Raw genomic sequence first — 19,045 nt, 5'->3', positions numbered from 1 at the left:
AATATACATGGCAAATATGTTTAGTCTGATATAATTAAGAGTTGTTTTTACAATGAGGGCACAACTCTGACTACCACAAAAAAGCATTACAAACATAGAAGCAAGGACATACATGTAAATATATTGGGATTAATAATGAAATTACGAAAGAATAAATATGCACATGTTACATATGTTAAATACACATGCTATACACAATTCAAAGGGTTCGCAATTTCCAACATGTTATCATAATCCAGAATACTCGAGGAGCACACTGCCAACAGTGATGTGGCACATACCAGTACATCTATACGGTAACTAATATCTATGAGGGAGATCAAAGGTGAAAAATGAAAAGCTATTATTAGTGGGTAAGTTCAGATCTGAACAGAGCACTTTCACCACTCTAGCAGCTATTCCCCTCAGCGAACAAACAATCACATGCACTTGAGAGTTATCTCATCGTGGTCATAGAGAGATCAATCTTTGGATAGTAAAGCTAATTTTCCCACGACCAAACAAGCGGAGCAAAATTTGAGAGTTTTTATGATAAATGCATGTGCACACAACTTACAAAAATTATTCGACAACAACGTCGCAAATCCTTGTTTCGAAATCTCAACAACAAATTTAACCATTGTTTTGTAGAGTCGTTAAATTATAATAACGATACAAACACATATAAGCCTATTTAGATATGTTACCAAGTCTTTGTAAATTGTCGACAGTATCTTAAAACTTACCCATCTGATCGGATTATACACAAATAGACAGATTAATTTGGCCGAAAATCGCAACAAAACGCTTGAAAAGCTTGGTTTAATAAATGTTAGGACCGGCCCACGATACGCCAATAAAGCCGTGCGACAGATAGTAGAACTATTAAGCAGTGCGCATTTTATGAAAACCCTGTGCTCATTTCACCAGTCTATGGCATTGTTTACTTGTAATCGAATTTATCCGAAGGTTTCTGTAATAAACGTAGACTGTTTGAGGCGTAGACCGATTTACAGGTACAAAATTGTGGGACACAGTTTATCAGCCTATGTATTTTGTCCAATCACCGAAGGTTTCATTAAATCATTTAAAACGTTAGCCGAAAATCTTTACAACTTATGTACAAGCTAGGGCCGAACTACAATGCCCCTTTATGATGAGAACAGTTTTTTATTTTGCTGCAGTTTGCAGAAAACTTCTAGACGTGTGAACGCTCATACTTGCTTTCTGTTAAAGATCGCTATCAAAACCATTTTACATTCAACACAACCAACTTTCAAACTGTTTATAGTACACAGTAGTTTGCCATTTTACTTCTAATTTTGCATTTCAGAGTTATAATAAACATATTTCCTTATTGTTGTTGTTAAATTACATACATTACAGTAGGTTAGGCCTACAGCTTTAATTAATATTTATTTTATTGTTGTAAAACATAGGTTTGAGATAGTAGTAGATTAGGTATGATTTTTTGTGTAATTAAGTGTGATTTATTGTTGTAAAACATAGTTTTGAGATAATAGTAGATTAGGTGTGATTTTTTTACAACCTTTTGTTTTGCATAATTGACTTTTTGAATTTAATTTCAAAACAACTTGACAACTACCATGAACATACAACTTCCCAGAACACCACGTCGCGGCCGACGCAGTGGCCGTCCACGTGTCTTTCAATTATTACAGCGCAATAGGAGGATAAATAGGTCCTCACAACAACCATCTACATCAAATGCTAATGTTCAACAACACGCTACTCAAATTAATAACAACAACTCATCTGATTCAGATAAATCTTTAGTAGATGTTGTAGGCGATGTAAATGACATTGACTTGGCAGCCCCTTTGTTTCCAGATGATGATCATGATTTTATGGACATCATTGACCATGAAGATATTGCACAAAACAATATTGCTCCTCCCAATGCTGCCCCCCCCCCTTCATCACATTCCTCATTTTCAATCTTTAGATTGTCCTGGTTTTCAAGAACTGCGTAACAACTTTCCAGGCAGACTTGACAACAACATATCACAGCTCACATGTACTGGGTGTAATGAGAAACATTTCATTACATACAATACTCAAATACAATTATGTCATACATGCCAACAAGTTAGACCTGACACTGTTAATAAATTCAGTGCAGCCAACAATATGGACCCAGGTCCACCTGTTAAATTTTTATCTTCTCTTACACTTATAGAACAGTTACTCATTGCTCAGGTTAATCCTACATTGTCAATATTCCGTCTTCCGCGTGGTGGCCAATCTGGGTTCAGAGGTCATGTCATCAATTTTCCTCAGAACGTAAATGACTTTGTTATAAATTTACCTCGCCAACTACAACAAATTCACATCATTGTTCTTCGACGACGCGTTGACCAACCTGCCTTGTCAGCTAATCTCTTTACAGTTCGTCGTCAAAGAGTTTTTGCCATGCTCATTTGGCTTAAAGCTAACAACAAATTTTATCGTAACATAAACATCCAGGAAAACACAGATGCTTTGCCACTTGATGACATTGTGGAATTACCTGACCATCATATAGTACAAGAGTTAGATGCTGACCAGCCTCCAGCACCTATTCCAGATAATGGCGCCACCAACCCAAATGAAGCCAACGACAATGAACCTAACTTGCAACTATTCCATTATCAGGTCGTGGGCTGTATGACGGAGAAATTTCTAGTAAGTAAATAAATTTGAGGGAGCACGACTTCAAAAAGGTGCCAATAACAGTTTCAACAAATATAGAAAAGTTAGATAAGTTCAGCGTTCTAGAACTACAAGTAGAAAAAACATGGTTGAGTTATACGTATATATGTTTGTATTACTTTATTGGCAATAATTTCATTTTAAGCAGAAATATGTTCCAAATTATGATATGCTAAAATAATAAAATATAACCCAAAAATGCACCAGTTAGGCAATAAAATCCAATAAATGGTATTACATAAAGCGTTTAAAAACTATTAATAAAAAGATTCATCGGAAATTTGAATAAGTGTAATATTTTGAGTTTGTGAGTTGGTGAAAACATTGTTTAGCTTTATTGATAGCGGAATCCTTCTTTTCGTCACGCAGAATCAAAGGACTTAATACTGGGTTTTTAGAAAAAATAAATACTAACAAGAAGCTATCGTATCCGGGCGGAATAGCGACTGTTAATACAGGGATGGTCATCGGAGCGACTACCTATAGACAGTAGGCCTACAATCAGGTTGATGGTGGTCAAAATGAATTTTTTGTATAACGACTGCCTTGTACCATTGGATGCTGCAACAGCAACTTCACCGAATAGAATGATTTTATAAAATCAAGAAAAGCAAGTGACATGTTTGAGTTTTTCATTTTTGCTGAGCAGTTTTTTTTTGTCGGATTTGACAATTTTTTTCTGTTTAGTAGACAACTTGCTTGAAATAGTTGTTTTGCACTATTAAATACATGAATGAAAGTGATTTTTGAGTGCTTTTCGTTTGACCTTTGCAACAAAAGATTGCAACGAATTGTTGTCTGCTTTCAGCCATAGCTAAAAAACTAGGCTTAACGGTGCGATGATGTTGATGTTATGACGATTGATCTTTTACTAAAGTCACTGTGTGACAGTCGCTATATTAAAACAGTTGCTATTGAGTTATCGCTCTACAGACAATCGTTGTTTCAACAGGCGCTATAATAACCCAAATCATGTGCAAGTACATAACATATAAGTTTTATTTAACTGTGTTATACACTTTTTCCAGCACAGTACAAAAAAAGCTGCTGTAAAGTTGGTGTTTCACTAGCAGCTTTTCTATCAACATAAAATAATATTTTTCTTTTTATTTTTCCTTATCTGTTGCTACAATCTTCAATTCACTGTTCCAACTCCTCCGCAATACTATTAGATTACTAACATTCAAAACACATTTGTTTAACTCACTCAATAATTTCTGATTTTCGTTTTTTTGTTTCTGTTCTTTTATGTAAAGAAAAACGTTATTTTGTTGATGAATATCAATGCTAATATAAAGCTATACTAACATCACAAAAGCGTGACACAAACAAAATCTAAGTTTTCTAGTTATAGAAACTTTAACAAATCCGTTTAAAAGTTTATGTTATTCCGCTATTATATTTAAAAAAGTTGACTTTGATTCTTTAAAAGATTGCCAGAGTCTTGCCGCAGTAAAAAACCAGCCATAATGTATTTACTTCAGTGTGAGACGCACAAGGGAAAACAGAATATTGGCCATCCTTTCACAAAACCAATATGTTGTAAGATGCATGGTGCAAGCATTACGCATATATTCAAGGAAACTGTATGTGTGCTTTTTAAAAATTAACGCATTTTAGTGTGACCTATATTCTTTGTAACATCTTATCAACTCACTACTAGCATTAACACAGCACTAATCTACAAAGTCACAATAGAGGCATTGAACCACCTCTCTATCATTGCGTGTTTCTATTACTGTATACAATGCACCAAGAACAATATAGTTCAAACCAGTGTAAATGAAGATTTTCCAACAGTTTTATACTAGAAGTTCCCCTGTCATACAGCCCACGACCTGATAATGGAATAGTTGCAAATTAGGTTCATTGTTGTTGGCTTCATTTGGGTTGGTGGCGCCATTATCTGGAATAGGTGCTGGAGGTTGGTCAGCATCTAACTCTTGTACTATATGATGGTCAGATAATTCCACAATGTCAACAAGCGGCAAAGCATCTATGTTTTCCTGGATAATGTTTATGTTACAATAAAATTCGTTGTTAGCTTTAAGCCAAATGAGCGTGGCAAGAACTCTTTGACGACGAACTGTAAAGAGATTAGCTGACAAGGCAGGTTGGTCAACGCGTCGACGAAGGACAATGATGTCAATTTGTTGTAGTTGGCGAGGTAAATTTATAACAAAGTCATTTACGTTCTGAGGAAAATTGATGACATGACCTCTGAACCCAAATTGGCCATCACGCGGAAGACGGAATATGGACATTGTAAGTTTAACCTGAGAAATGAGTAACTGTTTTATAACTGTAAGAGAAGATAAAAACTCAGCAGATGGACCTGGGTCTATATTGTTGGCTGGACTGAATTTATTAACGGTGTCAGGTCTAACTTGTTGGCATGTATGACATGGTTGTATTTGAGTATTGTATGTAATGAAATGTTTCTCATTACACCCAGTACATGTGAGCTGTGATATGTTGTTGTCAAGCCTGCCTAGAAAGTTGTTACGCAGTTCTTAAAAGTCAGGACAATCTAAAGATTGAAAATGAGCAATGTGATGAAAGGGCACAGCATTGGGAGAAGCAATATTGTTTTGTGCAATATTTTCATGGTCAATGATGTCCATAAAATCATGATCATCATCTGGAAACAAAGGGGCTGCCAAGTCCATGTCATTTGCATCGCCTACAACATTTACTAAAGACTTATCTGAATCAGATGAGTTGTTGTTATTAATTTGAGTAGCGTGTTGTTGAACATTAGCATTTGATGTAGATGGTTGCTGTGAGGACCTATTTATCCTCCTATTGCGCTGTATTAATTGAGAGACACGTGGACGGCCACTGCGTCGGTCGCGACGTGGTGTTCTGGGAAGTTGTATGTTCATGGTAGTTGTCAAGTTGTTTTGAAAATTAATTCAAAGTCAATTATGCAAAACAAAAGGTTGTATAAAAATCACACCTAATCTACTACTATCTCAAACCTATGTTTTACAACAATAAAATAAATATTTATTAAAGCTGTAGGCCTAACCTACTGTAGTGTATGTAATTTAACAACAACAATAAGGAAATATGTTTATTATAACTCGGAAATGCAAAATTAGAAGTAAAATGGCAAGCTACTGTGTACTATACACAGTTTGAAAGTTGGTTGTGTTGAATGTAGAATGGTTTTGATAGTGATCTTTAACAGAAAGCAAGTATGAGCGTTCACGCGTCTGGAAGTTTTCTGCAAACTGCAGCAAAATAAAAAATGTTCTCATCATAAAGGGGCATTGTAGTCCGGCCCTAGCTTGTACATAAGTTGTAAAGAATTTCGGCCAACGTTTTAAATAATTTAATAAAACCTTCAGTGATTGGACAAAAAAACATAGGCTAATAAACTGTATACCACAATTTCGTACCTGTAAATCAGTCTACCCTCAAACGGTCGACGTTTGTTACAGATACCTTCGAATAAATTCGATTACAAGTAAACAATGCCATAGACTGGTGAAATGAGCACGGTTTTCTCGGGAAATGCGCACTGCTAAATAGTTCTACTATCTGTCGCATGGCTTTATTGGCGTATCGTAGGCCGGTCTTAACTTTTATTAAACCAAGCTTCTCAAGCGTTTGTGGCGGTTTTCGGCCAAATTAATCTGTCTATTTGTGTATAATCCGATCAGATGGGTAAGTTTTAAGATACTGTCGACAATCTAAAAAGACATGGTAACATTTTTAAATAGGCTTATATGTGTTTGTATGGTTATTATACTTTAACGATTCTACAAAACGATGGCTAAATTTGTTGATGAGATTTTGAAACAAGGGTTCGCGACGCTGTTGATGAATAATTTTCGTAAGTTGTGTGGACATGTATTTATCATAAAAACTCTCAAACTTCGCTGCGCTCGTTTGGTCATAAGAACATATATACATATAACTCTACCATGTTTGTTCTACATGTAGTTTTGAAATATATATTGTTAGTTTGTTTTATAGAATCAAATATAATTCTTTTAAAATTATGTTATCCTACACTCAAGCCTGTGAACTAAACTACATGAAATTTCCCACAGGAATCAACAATTTAGATTGTATGTGATGAAGCTGCAGTATTGCAGATGGGTGCGTGTTATCTTGTTTGAATCACTCCTGTCAGCTTGTCAACTATTTGCCAATAACTAGAGTTGTATACATATAGAGCAAGAAGCAATAGACAGCGGCCATATGCACAAGAATGCTGAAGGATGATTTCAAACTTACCTTTTAAAAAACTTACACAAGCACCGGTTTTGGTGAAGAGTTATCCTTCCTTGTATGAAAAGTTATAGTTCTGTAGGGAAGGAATAAATGCAACATTGATATACATGATTAGGGCTACGACCACCTGACTCGAGTCAATTTCTATTAAGAATTACTATCATTGTCATATTAAAACATTTCTTACTTGTATGTGTGGTTTGTGTTGCTATCATTTTCTTTTGAAGAGCAGCATCTAGTTAGGAGTTTGCGGCAGCGGGTTCTGAGCATCTTACCGGTGAGGCAGTAGAGAAAAAAGTTGAGGGAATGGTTGAGGTAGTCCATCAAACTTACAAAGTAGTCTGCTAGTTTCATTTTGGCTTGCTCTAGGTCTTTTGTTTTTTTTGCCTAAGCAATCAAACAAAATTCATTGTTAATACAAAAGTAGCCCAAATAGCCAAATCAGGAACTGTTTGCTCCTGGGAAGAAAAGGCACATCAGAAGTAATCAGTACGCTCACTGTTGTGATTTGTATATACTATTACGCAAGAAGCAAATATTACAGATACTACAATTACACACTTGGTTAGGTAACATGGACATGGGTAGATGTTCAACAAACATTTAAATTGGCCTTACAGGAAAGAGTCTTACCTATTTTAACATTTTTGCAATATTTTTGTTTTCATAACTAGAAATCTGTTGTAATAGATATGCATAGCAATTTTCACAGAGCTTATACTTGGCCACTTTTCATTTAAACACTCATATCAATCCTCAAGCTTGCTGTGTACATATTTTATGCTTTCAATTCAAAAATTATTATATTAGTTAGACCACTCATTAAGTTTTTTTATACACTGCATACTAAAGTTTATTTACTGTGATACTTTGTGGAAAACATATTGTAAAATATAACTATTGCTTACCACAATAAAGATTGCTCATGCATGTATATATAAGGAGCATCTTTTATGGATACCCAAAAGAGGAGAACTAACTGATGTTAACATGGGAAAATCATGCTGAGGAATCACTCAGATTTTCAACATTTCACTGTTTAGTAAGTTCTTCTAAATAAGATGTCAAAATAATGATATAATATTGTGTGATATAACAAGTACTACAAATATATATACATGTATAATTTGCGGACAATATGATCAACAAGGTGCTAGCTGCTAATGATTATGGAAGCAGGATACCATTATGGAGAGTTAGCAAAGCCATACCGAAGAAGCTGTTAGAAAACATTAACTTTGCACTGGAGTCGATTTCAATGGGATCGAACAGTGAGAATAATGCCCTAATCTACATTATGGCAACCGAAAAGTCTCAGAGGAGATGGGTATTAAGCCACTGTCAACAAGGCTTCAGTTCATTCCGTCTTGGCAAATGAGGCTGCAAAATAAGATCAAGGACTTGCGCAAGAAAGTTAGTAGGCTCAGTGAGCGATCTAACTACAGTTTGGAGCGTCCAAAAAGGGAAGCCACAATGGAAGCTCTAAAATCTGCCAAACAGCAGATAGTAACAATATCAGTACAACTGAAGCGGTACACCAAAGAGTGAAATAGCAAGAGAATGAACAAACTGTTCACCAATAAACTATCGAGAGTGTATTCCAAATTACAAAATGAACTATGGAGGCCAATGCCAGATCCTCTCAAATCTAGCACCTCAAAGTTCTGGAGGAACATCTGGGTAAAAGAGACTACTCATAACAGCATTAAAAACTGGCTGAAGAGGCTCAAAGAGAACCATCAACACACTGTGGCTCAGCAAGGACTCACCATTAGCAAAGGGAACATCAAGTGCAGAGTATAAAGAGCTGCTCAGCACCTGGACCTGACATGATTCAAGCCTTCTGGTTAAAGAAATTTACATCACTTCACACTAGAATAGCAAAGTAGATGGAATGCCTAATAGAAAAAAGTGACCATCCAGAATGGTTGACCAAAGGATGAACTGTACTTCTGATGAAAGACCCGAAGCAGAAGCCGATTCTCAAGAACTATCGGCCAATAACATGCTTCCCCACCACCTGGAATTTACTCTTAGGAATAGTTGTAGACAAACTGGAAGAGCACATTAGTCACTATATGACCAGCGCTCAGAAAGGAATTGGACGCAACACCCAAGGAGCCAAACATCAGTTGCTGGTAGATCAAACCGTATGTCAAGACAGCAGGAGAAGGCATACCAATCTTGCCATGGCTTGGATTAACTGCCAAAAGGCCTATGACTCAATTCTCCATAGTTGGATATTTGAGTGCCTAAGTTTGTACAATGTTTACCCTGCCCTTGTGGCGTTCATCAAGATGTCAATGACCAATAGAAAACGGAACTGGAGGCTAATGGCAAAAAGCTGGTGAGTGTCAAAATCAAGCTATGCATCTATCAAGGTGACTTCTTATCACCACTGCTCTTCTGCATATGCCTAAACCCTCTAAGCACTATGCTGGAGAAGACTCAATATGGGTAGCAGTTTAAGAGTGGCACCAAGATAAACCACCTCTTCTACATGGATGACATCAAGCTGTACGCTAAGAAGGAAATGGACATTGATTCGCTATACATCCTACTCAGGTATACACTAAGGCCATCGGAATGACCTTCAGTATTGAGAAATGTGGAAGGCTAATTCTTAAGAAAGACCATTCTGTGCACACAGCAGATGGCTTAGAAATGCCAATTGGTACTATCACAGATGTAGGAGAAGGCTACAAGTACCTGGGGATTATGCAAAGCAACATCAACCATTAAGCTGAAGCACGTCACAAAGCCATTACCGAATACAAGAAACGCGTGCGGCAGGTCCTACGAAGCCTGCTCAATGCCAGGAATCAAGAAAGGCAATAAATACCTACATACTGCCAGTAATAAGCACAAGCCTACACACAAGCCTACACACAAGCCTCGCTGATCTTACCAGAAATGTATCTTTTGCTTTTGTATAATACTCTAAATAACAGTAAAATAGTTTATTGCTTGGAAGCATGGGGAATTGCTCCAATGAACCACTTAAACAAAATTTTATTCATCCAGAAGCGATTGCTAAGAATAATATATCATAAAACTCTTATTTTCCGTCAACTCCTTTGTTTAAAAGATCTCGTGTTTTGTCTATACAGAAACTATACCAACTAGGAATATGTCTTTTAGCCTTCACACAATTTAAATCTCTAACTTGTCAACACATAACACTTGCCATTTCTTATTTTCATTACCTCTTCCACTCTCTTCTTCTACTGATGGCCATAGACAGGTTGCCTATTGTGTGTCATTAGCATAGAACTCCTTGTCAATTTGGCTGAAGAAAATTAATAGGTATGATGGTTTAAGGGCTGCTTTAAAGCAATACTTGCTAGACTATCTGGAATAGATTTGCTCCTGTTTCTATTGCTTAGACAACTTTGTTTTCTTCATTGAAAATTAATCTCATCGGTTGACTCAGGCTCTGCGCCTCGATTAGCTATACTAGTGCGCATATGAGCCCACATTGCACCTTAATTTTTCTATAATATTGTCATGTCATGATTTAATGTGAAATAAAACAAACAAATAAGATAACCAGCAGGCATAGCAAAGGGACGGAGGAAGCCATCAAGGACACAGATATAGCAACTCGCAATCTGATTATAATACATGGAGCACTCCACCCAAAATCTGATATTACTAGATTGTTTCTCGATAAGAAAGATGGGGGTAGAAAACTAAAAAGTGTGCAGCAGAGTGTGAAAAAGGAAGAACAACGCATTAAAGCCTATACAGCTTTTATGGCTCCCACAGATAAGTTGCTAGCTGAACTTCAATTGGCTGCCCTGACAATGAAGCTTCGCAGTAATGATGAGAAACGTGATTAGTACATGAAAACTCTTCATGCTGTTTACCACCGACAAATATCCAAGGCTGAAAATCTCTACCAGACATATATGTGGCTGAGAAAAGGGAACCTAATGGCCAATACAGAGTCGCTACTCATGGCAGCCCAGGAGCAAGTGCTCCCAACAAGGCAACTCCAAACAAAGATCTTCACACTAGAAACGATCCTAGATGCAGACTGCGCAAAGATGCACCTGAGACCATCCAACACATCATCAGTAGATGCAAGCAGCTAGCCAGAAACGCATACACTGAGCGGCATAACCATGTTGCAGATGTTGTGTACAGAAGTCTATGTGATGAGTATGGCCTTAATAAACTCCAACACTGGTGGGAAACTCCTGGTAAGGTCAATGAGAATGTCCGCGCTAAGATCCTCTGGGACTTCTACATCCGGACTGACAAGCATGTCTCAGCAAACCAACCAGATATTGTGGTGGTGAACAAGGAGAACAAGAGGGCTACTATAATAGATATAGCAGTACCCAATGACCACAATACAGCCAGCAAAGAAAAAAGTGGAGAAATATTTCCCTGTTGGAAAGAGATTGAAAAACGCTGGGAGGTAAGACCTACTGTAGTTCCAGTAGTCATTTGGGCACTGGGTGCAATAACACCTGCGCATAAAATGTGGCATGTATCATGTGACTACTATTGACCTCTGACCTTTTATGCCTTTTACAGTTGTACTTGTAATTAATAAATAGAGACAGTTGGGCTCTAGATGTAAAGCAATAAGCCACTCAAATTAATTAGCTATAAACATCGATACAGTACACTAAACTACTATAGGCTTACACTTCAGAATATACACACAATAACAATCATACTACACATGCCCAGATACTGGCAGCAACCAACTCAAGTGAGTTGCAGAAAAGTGCACTATTGGGAACAGCTAAGATCTCTCTGGTAGGAGACCCGAGTTAGAACAGACATTAGCACTCATTTGGGTTAACCAGGGTGAGGAAACAATTTATATATATATATATATATATATATATATATATATATATATATATATATATATATATATATATATATATATATATATATATATATATACCCATATTTACGAGTTAGGAGTTGAATAAATATATACCAGTTAGGAGGTTGCGGAATATAAGGGATTAGGAGTTAACGCAAATATATATGGGTAAGCCTCCTATATGGTCTAATTTATCTACATTGTAGATATATATACATTTATTCACCTCCTAATTATTATATATTTTTATGGAAATTTTAGGAGAATATGGTATCATACAATATATATTCATCGCCTTATCATACTTTGTATATATGCATACTAGAAAAACTGTCAAAACTTGCAGAATGTCTAGATGGTTGTTGTAAATTACATATCAATTTGAAGGTAAAATAATTCATACCTCAATGAGTAAGCAAAAATAATGATTACCAGTTAGCAGATTGCTACAAATTACACATAAATTAGAATGTTACCATTGTAACTTATGTAATAGTTACAATGGAAACATTACATAGCATGGCATAGCTTACATATCCTTTAGTAAGATGCCGTAACTTATATCATTTAGGAGTTTGCTATAACTTGTTTCTTTTAGAGGCTGCTCTGATTTACATATAATAAAGTATGTTGCTATAACTTATAGATCATTTGAGAAATTGCTATAATTTGAATTTCACATAGTTGGTAGCAATTATCTATATATCAGTGACGAGGCTGCTATAAGTTATATATTATTTAGGAGGCTGCTGCTATTTATAAATTGTTTTGGAGGTTGCTATAACTTACATATCATTGCAGAGGCTGCTATGAGTTACATATAATTTAGGATGTCGCTATCACTTATAGATCACCTAAGACCTTGCTATAATTTGAATTTTCCATAGTTGATAGCTATTATTTATATATCAGTTAGGAGGCTGCTATGGATTATATATTAATTAGGAGGCTGCTGATATTATATATCATTTAGGGGGTTGCTATAACTTACATATCATTGCAGAGGCTGCTATGAGTTACATATAATTTAGGATGTTGCTATGACTTATAGATCACCTAAGACCTTGCTATAATTTGAATTTTCCATAGTTGATAGCTATTATTTATATATCAGTTAGGAGGCTGCTATGGATTATATATTAATTAGGAGGCAGCTGATATTTATATATCATTTAGGAGGTTGCTATAACTTACATATCATTGCAGAGGCTGCTATGAGTTACATATAATTTAGGATGTTGCTATCACTTATAGATCACCTAAGACCTTGCTATAATTTGAATTTTCCATAGTTGATAGCTATTATTTATATATCAGTTAGGAGGCTGCTATGGATTATATATTAATTAGGAGGCTGCTGATATTTATATATCAATTAGGAGGTTGCTATAACATACATATCATTGCAGAGGCTGCTATAGGTTACATATAATTTAGGATGATGCTATCACTTATCGATCACCCTAGACCTTGCTATAATTTGAATTTTCATAGTTTATAGCTATTATTTATATATCAGTTAGGAGGCTGCTATGAATTATATATTAATTAGGAGGCTGCTGCTATTTATATATCATTTAGGAGGTTGCTATAACTTACATATCATTGCAGAGGTTGCTATGGGTTGCATAGAATTTAGGATGTTGCTATGACTTATAGATCACCTAAGACTTTGCTATAATTTGAATTTTCCATAGTTGATAGCAATTATTTATATATCAGTTAGTAGGCTGCTATGAATTATATATTAATTAGGAGGCTGCTGCTATTTATATATCATTTAGGAGGTTGCTATAACTTACATATCATTGCAGAGGTTGCTATGGGTTACATAGAATTTAGGATGTTGCTATGACTTATAGATCACGTAAGAGTTTGCTATAATTTGAATTTCATTTAGTTGGTAGCTACTATTTATATATCAGTTATGAGGCTGCTATGAGTTGTATAGTATTTAAGAGGTTGCTGCTATTTATATATCATTTAGTAGGTTGCTATAACTTCTTTATCTGTTATTATTACTTAACAAACATAATTGATGTACTAGTCAGAAGGTTGCATGAAACTATACAACTTGTATCTTATAGCGATATAACTTTCACATTTGTAAAAAGCTATTTAACTTAAATATAGGTTCTAGAAGTACCTATGACGTATACAGTGTACATACTTCAAAAAGGCTATGATCGATTATGTACTATGTTAAGAAGGTAACATAACTTGCACACATTAGCTAAGAGGCCATAAAACCTTGTTCTCTTTTTGCAACTTATACGCATAATGACTTCTCTGACTTATGACATATCAGAAAAGTAACAAAATTATCTAAAAACACTCACAACATTTTACTATAGAATCTACTATATCTTTTTGCCTATTGGTGCGATCATGAGTTGTGGGCCTCTGCAAACCGGCCTCTGTTGCACATTTCCAAGTATTTTTTTCTGAAATAATTTAATTGTTGTTAAAACTTACATATTGTATAGTATGTTAAACTTTAAGGTAGGATTCCATAAATGTGTATATAAAACAACAACAGCCACCATGCTTGATACCAAAAAATTCAACTAGTCAAGTACCATAGAATGGTTGTTGCTTAGTCGCCAAACGGAGTAAATTTATTCAGACGTCAAGTTTAATGCGATATTACAAAAGCCTCAATGACAAGAAGACCCTGCTGCCAGTTTAATTTTGCAGCTTCTTGAGTAAGTTGTGGGCTCGGGCATAAGTCATCATTATAATTTTCAAACACCAATTTCTTTTAACAGTATACAGCTCTGACATTGTTGGTAGTTTGCATAAATCATCCGATCATGGCTTTTTGAACGCTCCATTTTCTTTTAGGCTGCATAACTTTCTACTCACTAAAATAAACAAATAATGTAACTCAATATTTATAAATATGATCTATGTTATAGTTTCTTATTCAGTCACATATCGCTGCTGCACTGCATACAAAAACTTAAAAAAATTAGTTGGAAACAATGCATGGACACAACTCAGTTACTGTGATTGCTAAAATGAAACTCACACATTTTTCCTTGCTGTGCATATTATCTACAGTAATAATATGATTTACTTGCACAACATACTTAGTTACTCAATCTAACATACAATAACAGCAATTTCTTTCTATTCATCTTAAGCCACTCTTAGAACGTTAAGTAAAAACATTTTCCCACTCGGGGATGGAACCTGGAGAGTCAGGTTGCAAAACCGGCACAATACCACAACACCATAAATTGGGTAGATTCCAAACAAGCCCATTGTGTCTATGTAGAACCCAGGAAAAAAATTAATGTCACATAGAGAGCCAATAAAAATACCATAACATTCTATCTTGAGGGCATTTTCGCTGTTCAAAACTTCTTTTTGACTGCGATTTATTGTTAGCGATGATCAGTCGGGCTGAACCTAGCACGGCACCAAATTTTTTCTAACTTTAGATCTCTCGACTTTGGGTGGTTTTATTGATGAATAGTAATACTGAGTCCTATTATTCACATTTTACCAGTAATAATAATGCCCTGAACTGTCAAGAAATTGATAAAACATTCTACTCAGACACATTCACTTAAATTTGGAAAATGACCCAAAAAAAGTTATTTCTTATTGTGTAGTGAATTTCTGAATTTTTTAGTTAATCCAGCAGAATAGCTGGCATAATTACTCAACATTTTGCTTGCTTAGCTAGTTCAATGGGATTATTGAGGATTAGGTTTTACTTTGATCATTCAAAGTAAATATGAACATTCTTTTTCTTGTAATACAGGTCTGTTGTAAAAACTAGATCAGTTGATTAAATACTCTGGAGCGGCGAGCGGAAAAACTAAAATTTGGTTTGGTAACTAGTTTTACCAACATAGGCCAGAGTACTGACAGCAATAACTGAATAGAACATGGTGTTTAATTAAAATGTAACATAAAAAATGTTTTATTTTGTTTTGGTAAGCTTGCAGCAAAAATGTTTGTTTTGCAACTAAAATATTATTTTGCTCTAAATACTTTACGAAACAAGTGGTAATAACTTTATTGATGCAAATTGTACTGAAATTATATTTGCTACGAGCACCAATGGAAATCAAAATAAGTAATAAAATTCTTACAGACCTTTTAAAAAACAATTGTCTTTGCTGCTACAAAACAGTGAGTAGACCCATAGGAAAAGAAGTACATGTTCTTATACTGCTAAAACTACCTTTGGCTCAGAAATCAGTTTTGAACAAAGCATTGAATTATAATATGCATTGGCATAATGTTGTGATGGCTAGGAAACAAAGCCGGGTCTTGCACATGAGGGTAATTTAGCTAATGTAAATAGATTTCCTACACTATCTAATTGAAAGCATCAATGCAAAATCTAAATACATGTAACTACTTACTAGCCATAGTACAGAGTGAACTTTTATTGTTGGTCCACATAGCATCCGTCCGCTTTGAGCATCTTTAAATTCTATTAAAGTGGATTTCATTATGAGTTCCTTTGACATTTGAAAGTACTAAAATGGGCAAATACAAATTGCAATTTTAGGGAACTATTCAATTGAAGTCATATGCCACAAAAATTTCTCTACGTTGTTTGTAGAATATTCTATAAGTTCTAACATTACATTTGTTTTAATTTTTAAAGTTGACACCAGTAATTTAGCAAATTATGTAGCTTATTAGTAAAACTTTTGTTAACATCGGCAAACAAACCGCATAAATGCTGCCCAATACCGAAGGCCAAAAATAATAATATATATTGCTATTTATGTTTTTACCAATAGTTTTGCAGTTTTGTCTTTGTATTGCAATTTATATGCAACCTATTGTATTTCAGGTTTGAGCAAATATGAGTTTTAGTAGTGTTCTGACCCTTCCTATCAGGTGGTTTCAACATTTTGAGGTAACAATGAAAAGCCATGAGTGGAATTTCTAACAAACTATTAAAAGCGAGTCATTGCGCAACTTCAGCAGCATCTTATATAAATCATTCGCCAAACTCATTGTCTTGAATCATCAAAGTTCACAAAATCATTCAAAAAGAAATACAAATATTTGTACCGCTAATTATTCTATAGCTTAGAAATAGAGAATAGAGAAAACATAATATTATTATGTTTTATTAGTTTTCTTGAGGCGTTGACTAATGTTCTAAAAAAGAATCAAGGAGACTGACCCACTAGGAGCTGAGATATAGCCAGCCAAACACAGGTCTACCTAATAACGAATCAGAGGAAAACCCTTCGAAAATCCAGAGATATATGACATATGAAATCGACTTATTGGTCATGTGCCGGTGTTGCGCACCCTTACCACTGTTACATATAATGATTGTTTTAGGCTACGAGATGTGAAACGCTTCTCGCGATAGTAAAGAATTTACAGACTAGCTCTGGTTTCTCAGAAAAATCAAGCAAACATTGTGTGGTAAAGGCATTTGCCCACAACCCCTCGCCATGATTTTTCAAAACAGAAGAGCAGATTTTGACTATTGTGCTTCAAATTTTAACTCGATCTCTTCGGATCTGCTCCGAAGATCCTCTGTTCAACGAACAGCCTGTGTATAGTGTACATGCGACATCCGCGATTTGCAGTTTGTTTAGAATAAGAAATAGGATTGTGGATTTTTGTTCATTCATCATTTTTCTACTGTGTACCTACTGCAGCATTCAGTAGATTATCATGACTATCGTCACTATTAACAGACGGTAAGTTCACTACAGCTATAATTTTAAAAAAGAATATCTTGACCATGCTGCTCTTGCTGTATGAAAAGAAAACGATAGTTTTTAATTTGATTTTTCTATTTATCTATTATCTTATCTGTAATTATTTTTATGATTAATATAATAATCATAATGTATATTATACAAAATAATAATATAACTGCGTATGGAATCAATGATGTAACTAATATAATTTGTACAAAAGTCCAATTGATAACCGAGATTAATGATTGATTTAATTGATTCCATTTATCAGCTATAGTTAAAAAAATCTGAACAGCGCTAAAGATGAGTCTGAATAAGGAAGCTAAGTGGGAGAACAACAAAACTGAGCTGAACTAGCAAGGTAGTAAAATGTTGCAAAATGATAGATGCGTGTAATCATTTTATGCTAAAACTAATCTACACGTCAGAGGGACTGGTTCGGAATTCTCAGAGCAGTGATTGTGAGGCCCAATTTGATTGTTCTATACTTCCAGGGATTAAACCAATTAAAAGGTTGTGATTTTTATAGGAGAGCACATTAGTTGGTTTAATTGACCAATGGCACACAAGTCGATTTCATACGTCATATAATGATGATTACCAAAACGTTTTTTTATTGGTAGACTTGGGTTTGGCAGGCTATATCTCAGCTTCAGGTTGGTCAATCTCCTTGATTCTATTTTTAGAACATCAGTCAACACCTCAAGATAAATAGTAAAGCATAATAATATTATGTTGTATTACAAGACTTTTTATGGTATTGACAGTGTTGTCCGAAGAATTCCCTATAAAATTACTCGAAACTCACAAAGCAATTTGAAATTTTTGTTTAGGACTTTTCAACCTGAAAAGAAACATTTAGGTTTCTTGATTTACTAATTTGAGATTCTTTCTGATTCTCAAATTAGTTAGTGCTATTATAGCTTTCGCAAGTACATCCAAGTAATAGTTTCGTAAGAGTAAGGAACATGGCAAAACATCGTTTTTCGAGCTTCAAAGTGATCGTAGTTCACATAGCTTTAGCAATGCACGAAGTAGGAATGCATTAAGTTTTTTGAATAGTACTACTTTTAAACATGTTGGAAAAATAAAATCTATAACAAAAGTGTTTTAGATAGAATTTGAAACTAATAAAAGTTGAACATATACTATGAAGCGCAATCGACAATTTTTGCCACTATAATTAGAAGGGTTAAAAACTGCAGTGCCATGGCATTCAAACAAAGGTTTTACAGTAATCTTATTTCTTATAAACTTTGTGAAATAAAACTTTTATTAATGTAGCACGCTCTTGTGTAAATTAACCGTTAATCAGCAACATACCCCCTTCAAGAAAGCGTCCAGCTGTGCTTCGTACCATTTTCCATCTGGTGGATATAGTGCTTGGATGCGGTGACCAGGTTTCTACCAAAATAAGCAAAACAATTTGAATACCCCAAACAGATGTTATGCATATTAAAAATTGATGGAAAAGATGCCTGATGTTTTTAGATTTTTCAGCAAATCCGTGTCCATACCTCCCATTACTAAAATTCCATGAAGCAGTAATAGATTATCTCATGCG

General features: G+C 35.0%; 2 protein-coding genes across 8 annotated transcripts in view; both read right to left on the bottom strand.

Annotated features, from left to right (window-relative positions):
- LOC137405689 (ATP-dependent (S)-NAD(P)H-hydrate dehydratase-like) overlaps positions 1–19,045 on the bottom strand; it is a 232,414-nt gene that overhangs the window by 68,801 nt on the left and 144,568 nt on the right. The window lies entirely within an intron of this gene.
- LOC137405688 (probable G-protein coupled receptor B0563.6) overlaps positions 1–19,045 on the bottom strand; it is a 104,978-nt gene that overhangs the window by 926 nt on the left and 85,007 nt on the right. For 3 of the 7 annotated variants that reach the window (XM_068092040.1, XM_068092039.1, XM_068092038.1), the window contains exons 7-8: positions 7,124–7,323; positions 6,940–7,009 (exon numbers count right to left, since the gene is read on the bottom strand). The exons of 3 other annotated variants lie outside the window; for them this stretch is intronic. In XM_068092040.1, coding sequence (XP_067948141.1) covers positions 6,952–7,009; positions 7,124–7,323 — 258 coding nt within the window. In that variant the 3' untranslated portion in view covers positions 6,940–6,951. The remainder of the gene's footprint in view (positions 1–6,939; positions 7,010–7,123; positions 7,324–19,045) is intronic. One more of the 7 variants, XM_068092036.1, reaches the window with a different exon arrangement.

This window comes from Watersipora subatra, chromosome 10 (assembly GCF_963576615.1).
Source record: "Watersipora subatra chromosome 10, tzWatSuba1.1, whole genome shotgun sequence".
In the NCBI taxonomy this organism is placed as follows: Eukaryota; Metazoa; Bryozoa; class Gymnolaemata; order Cheilostomatida; family Watersiporidae; genus Watersipora; species Watersipora subatra.
This window is presented reverse-complemented; position numbering and strand designations above follow the sequence as displayed.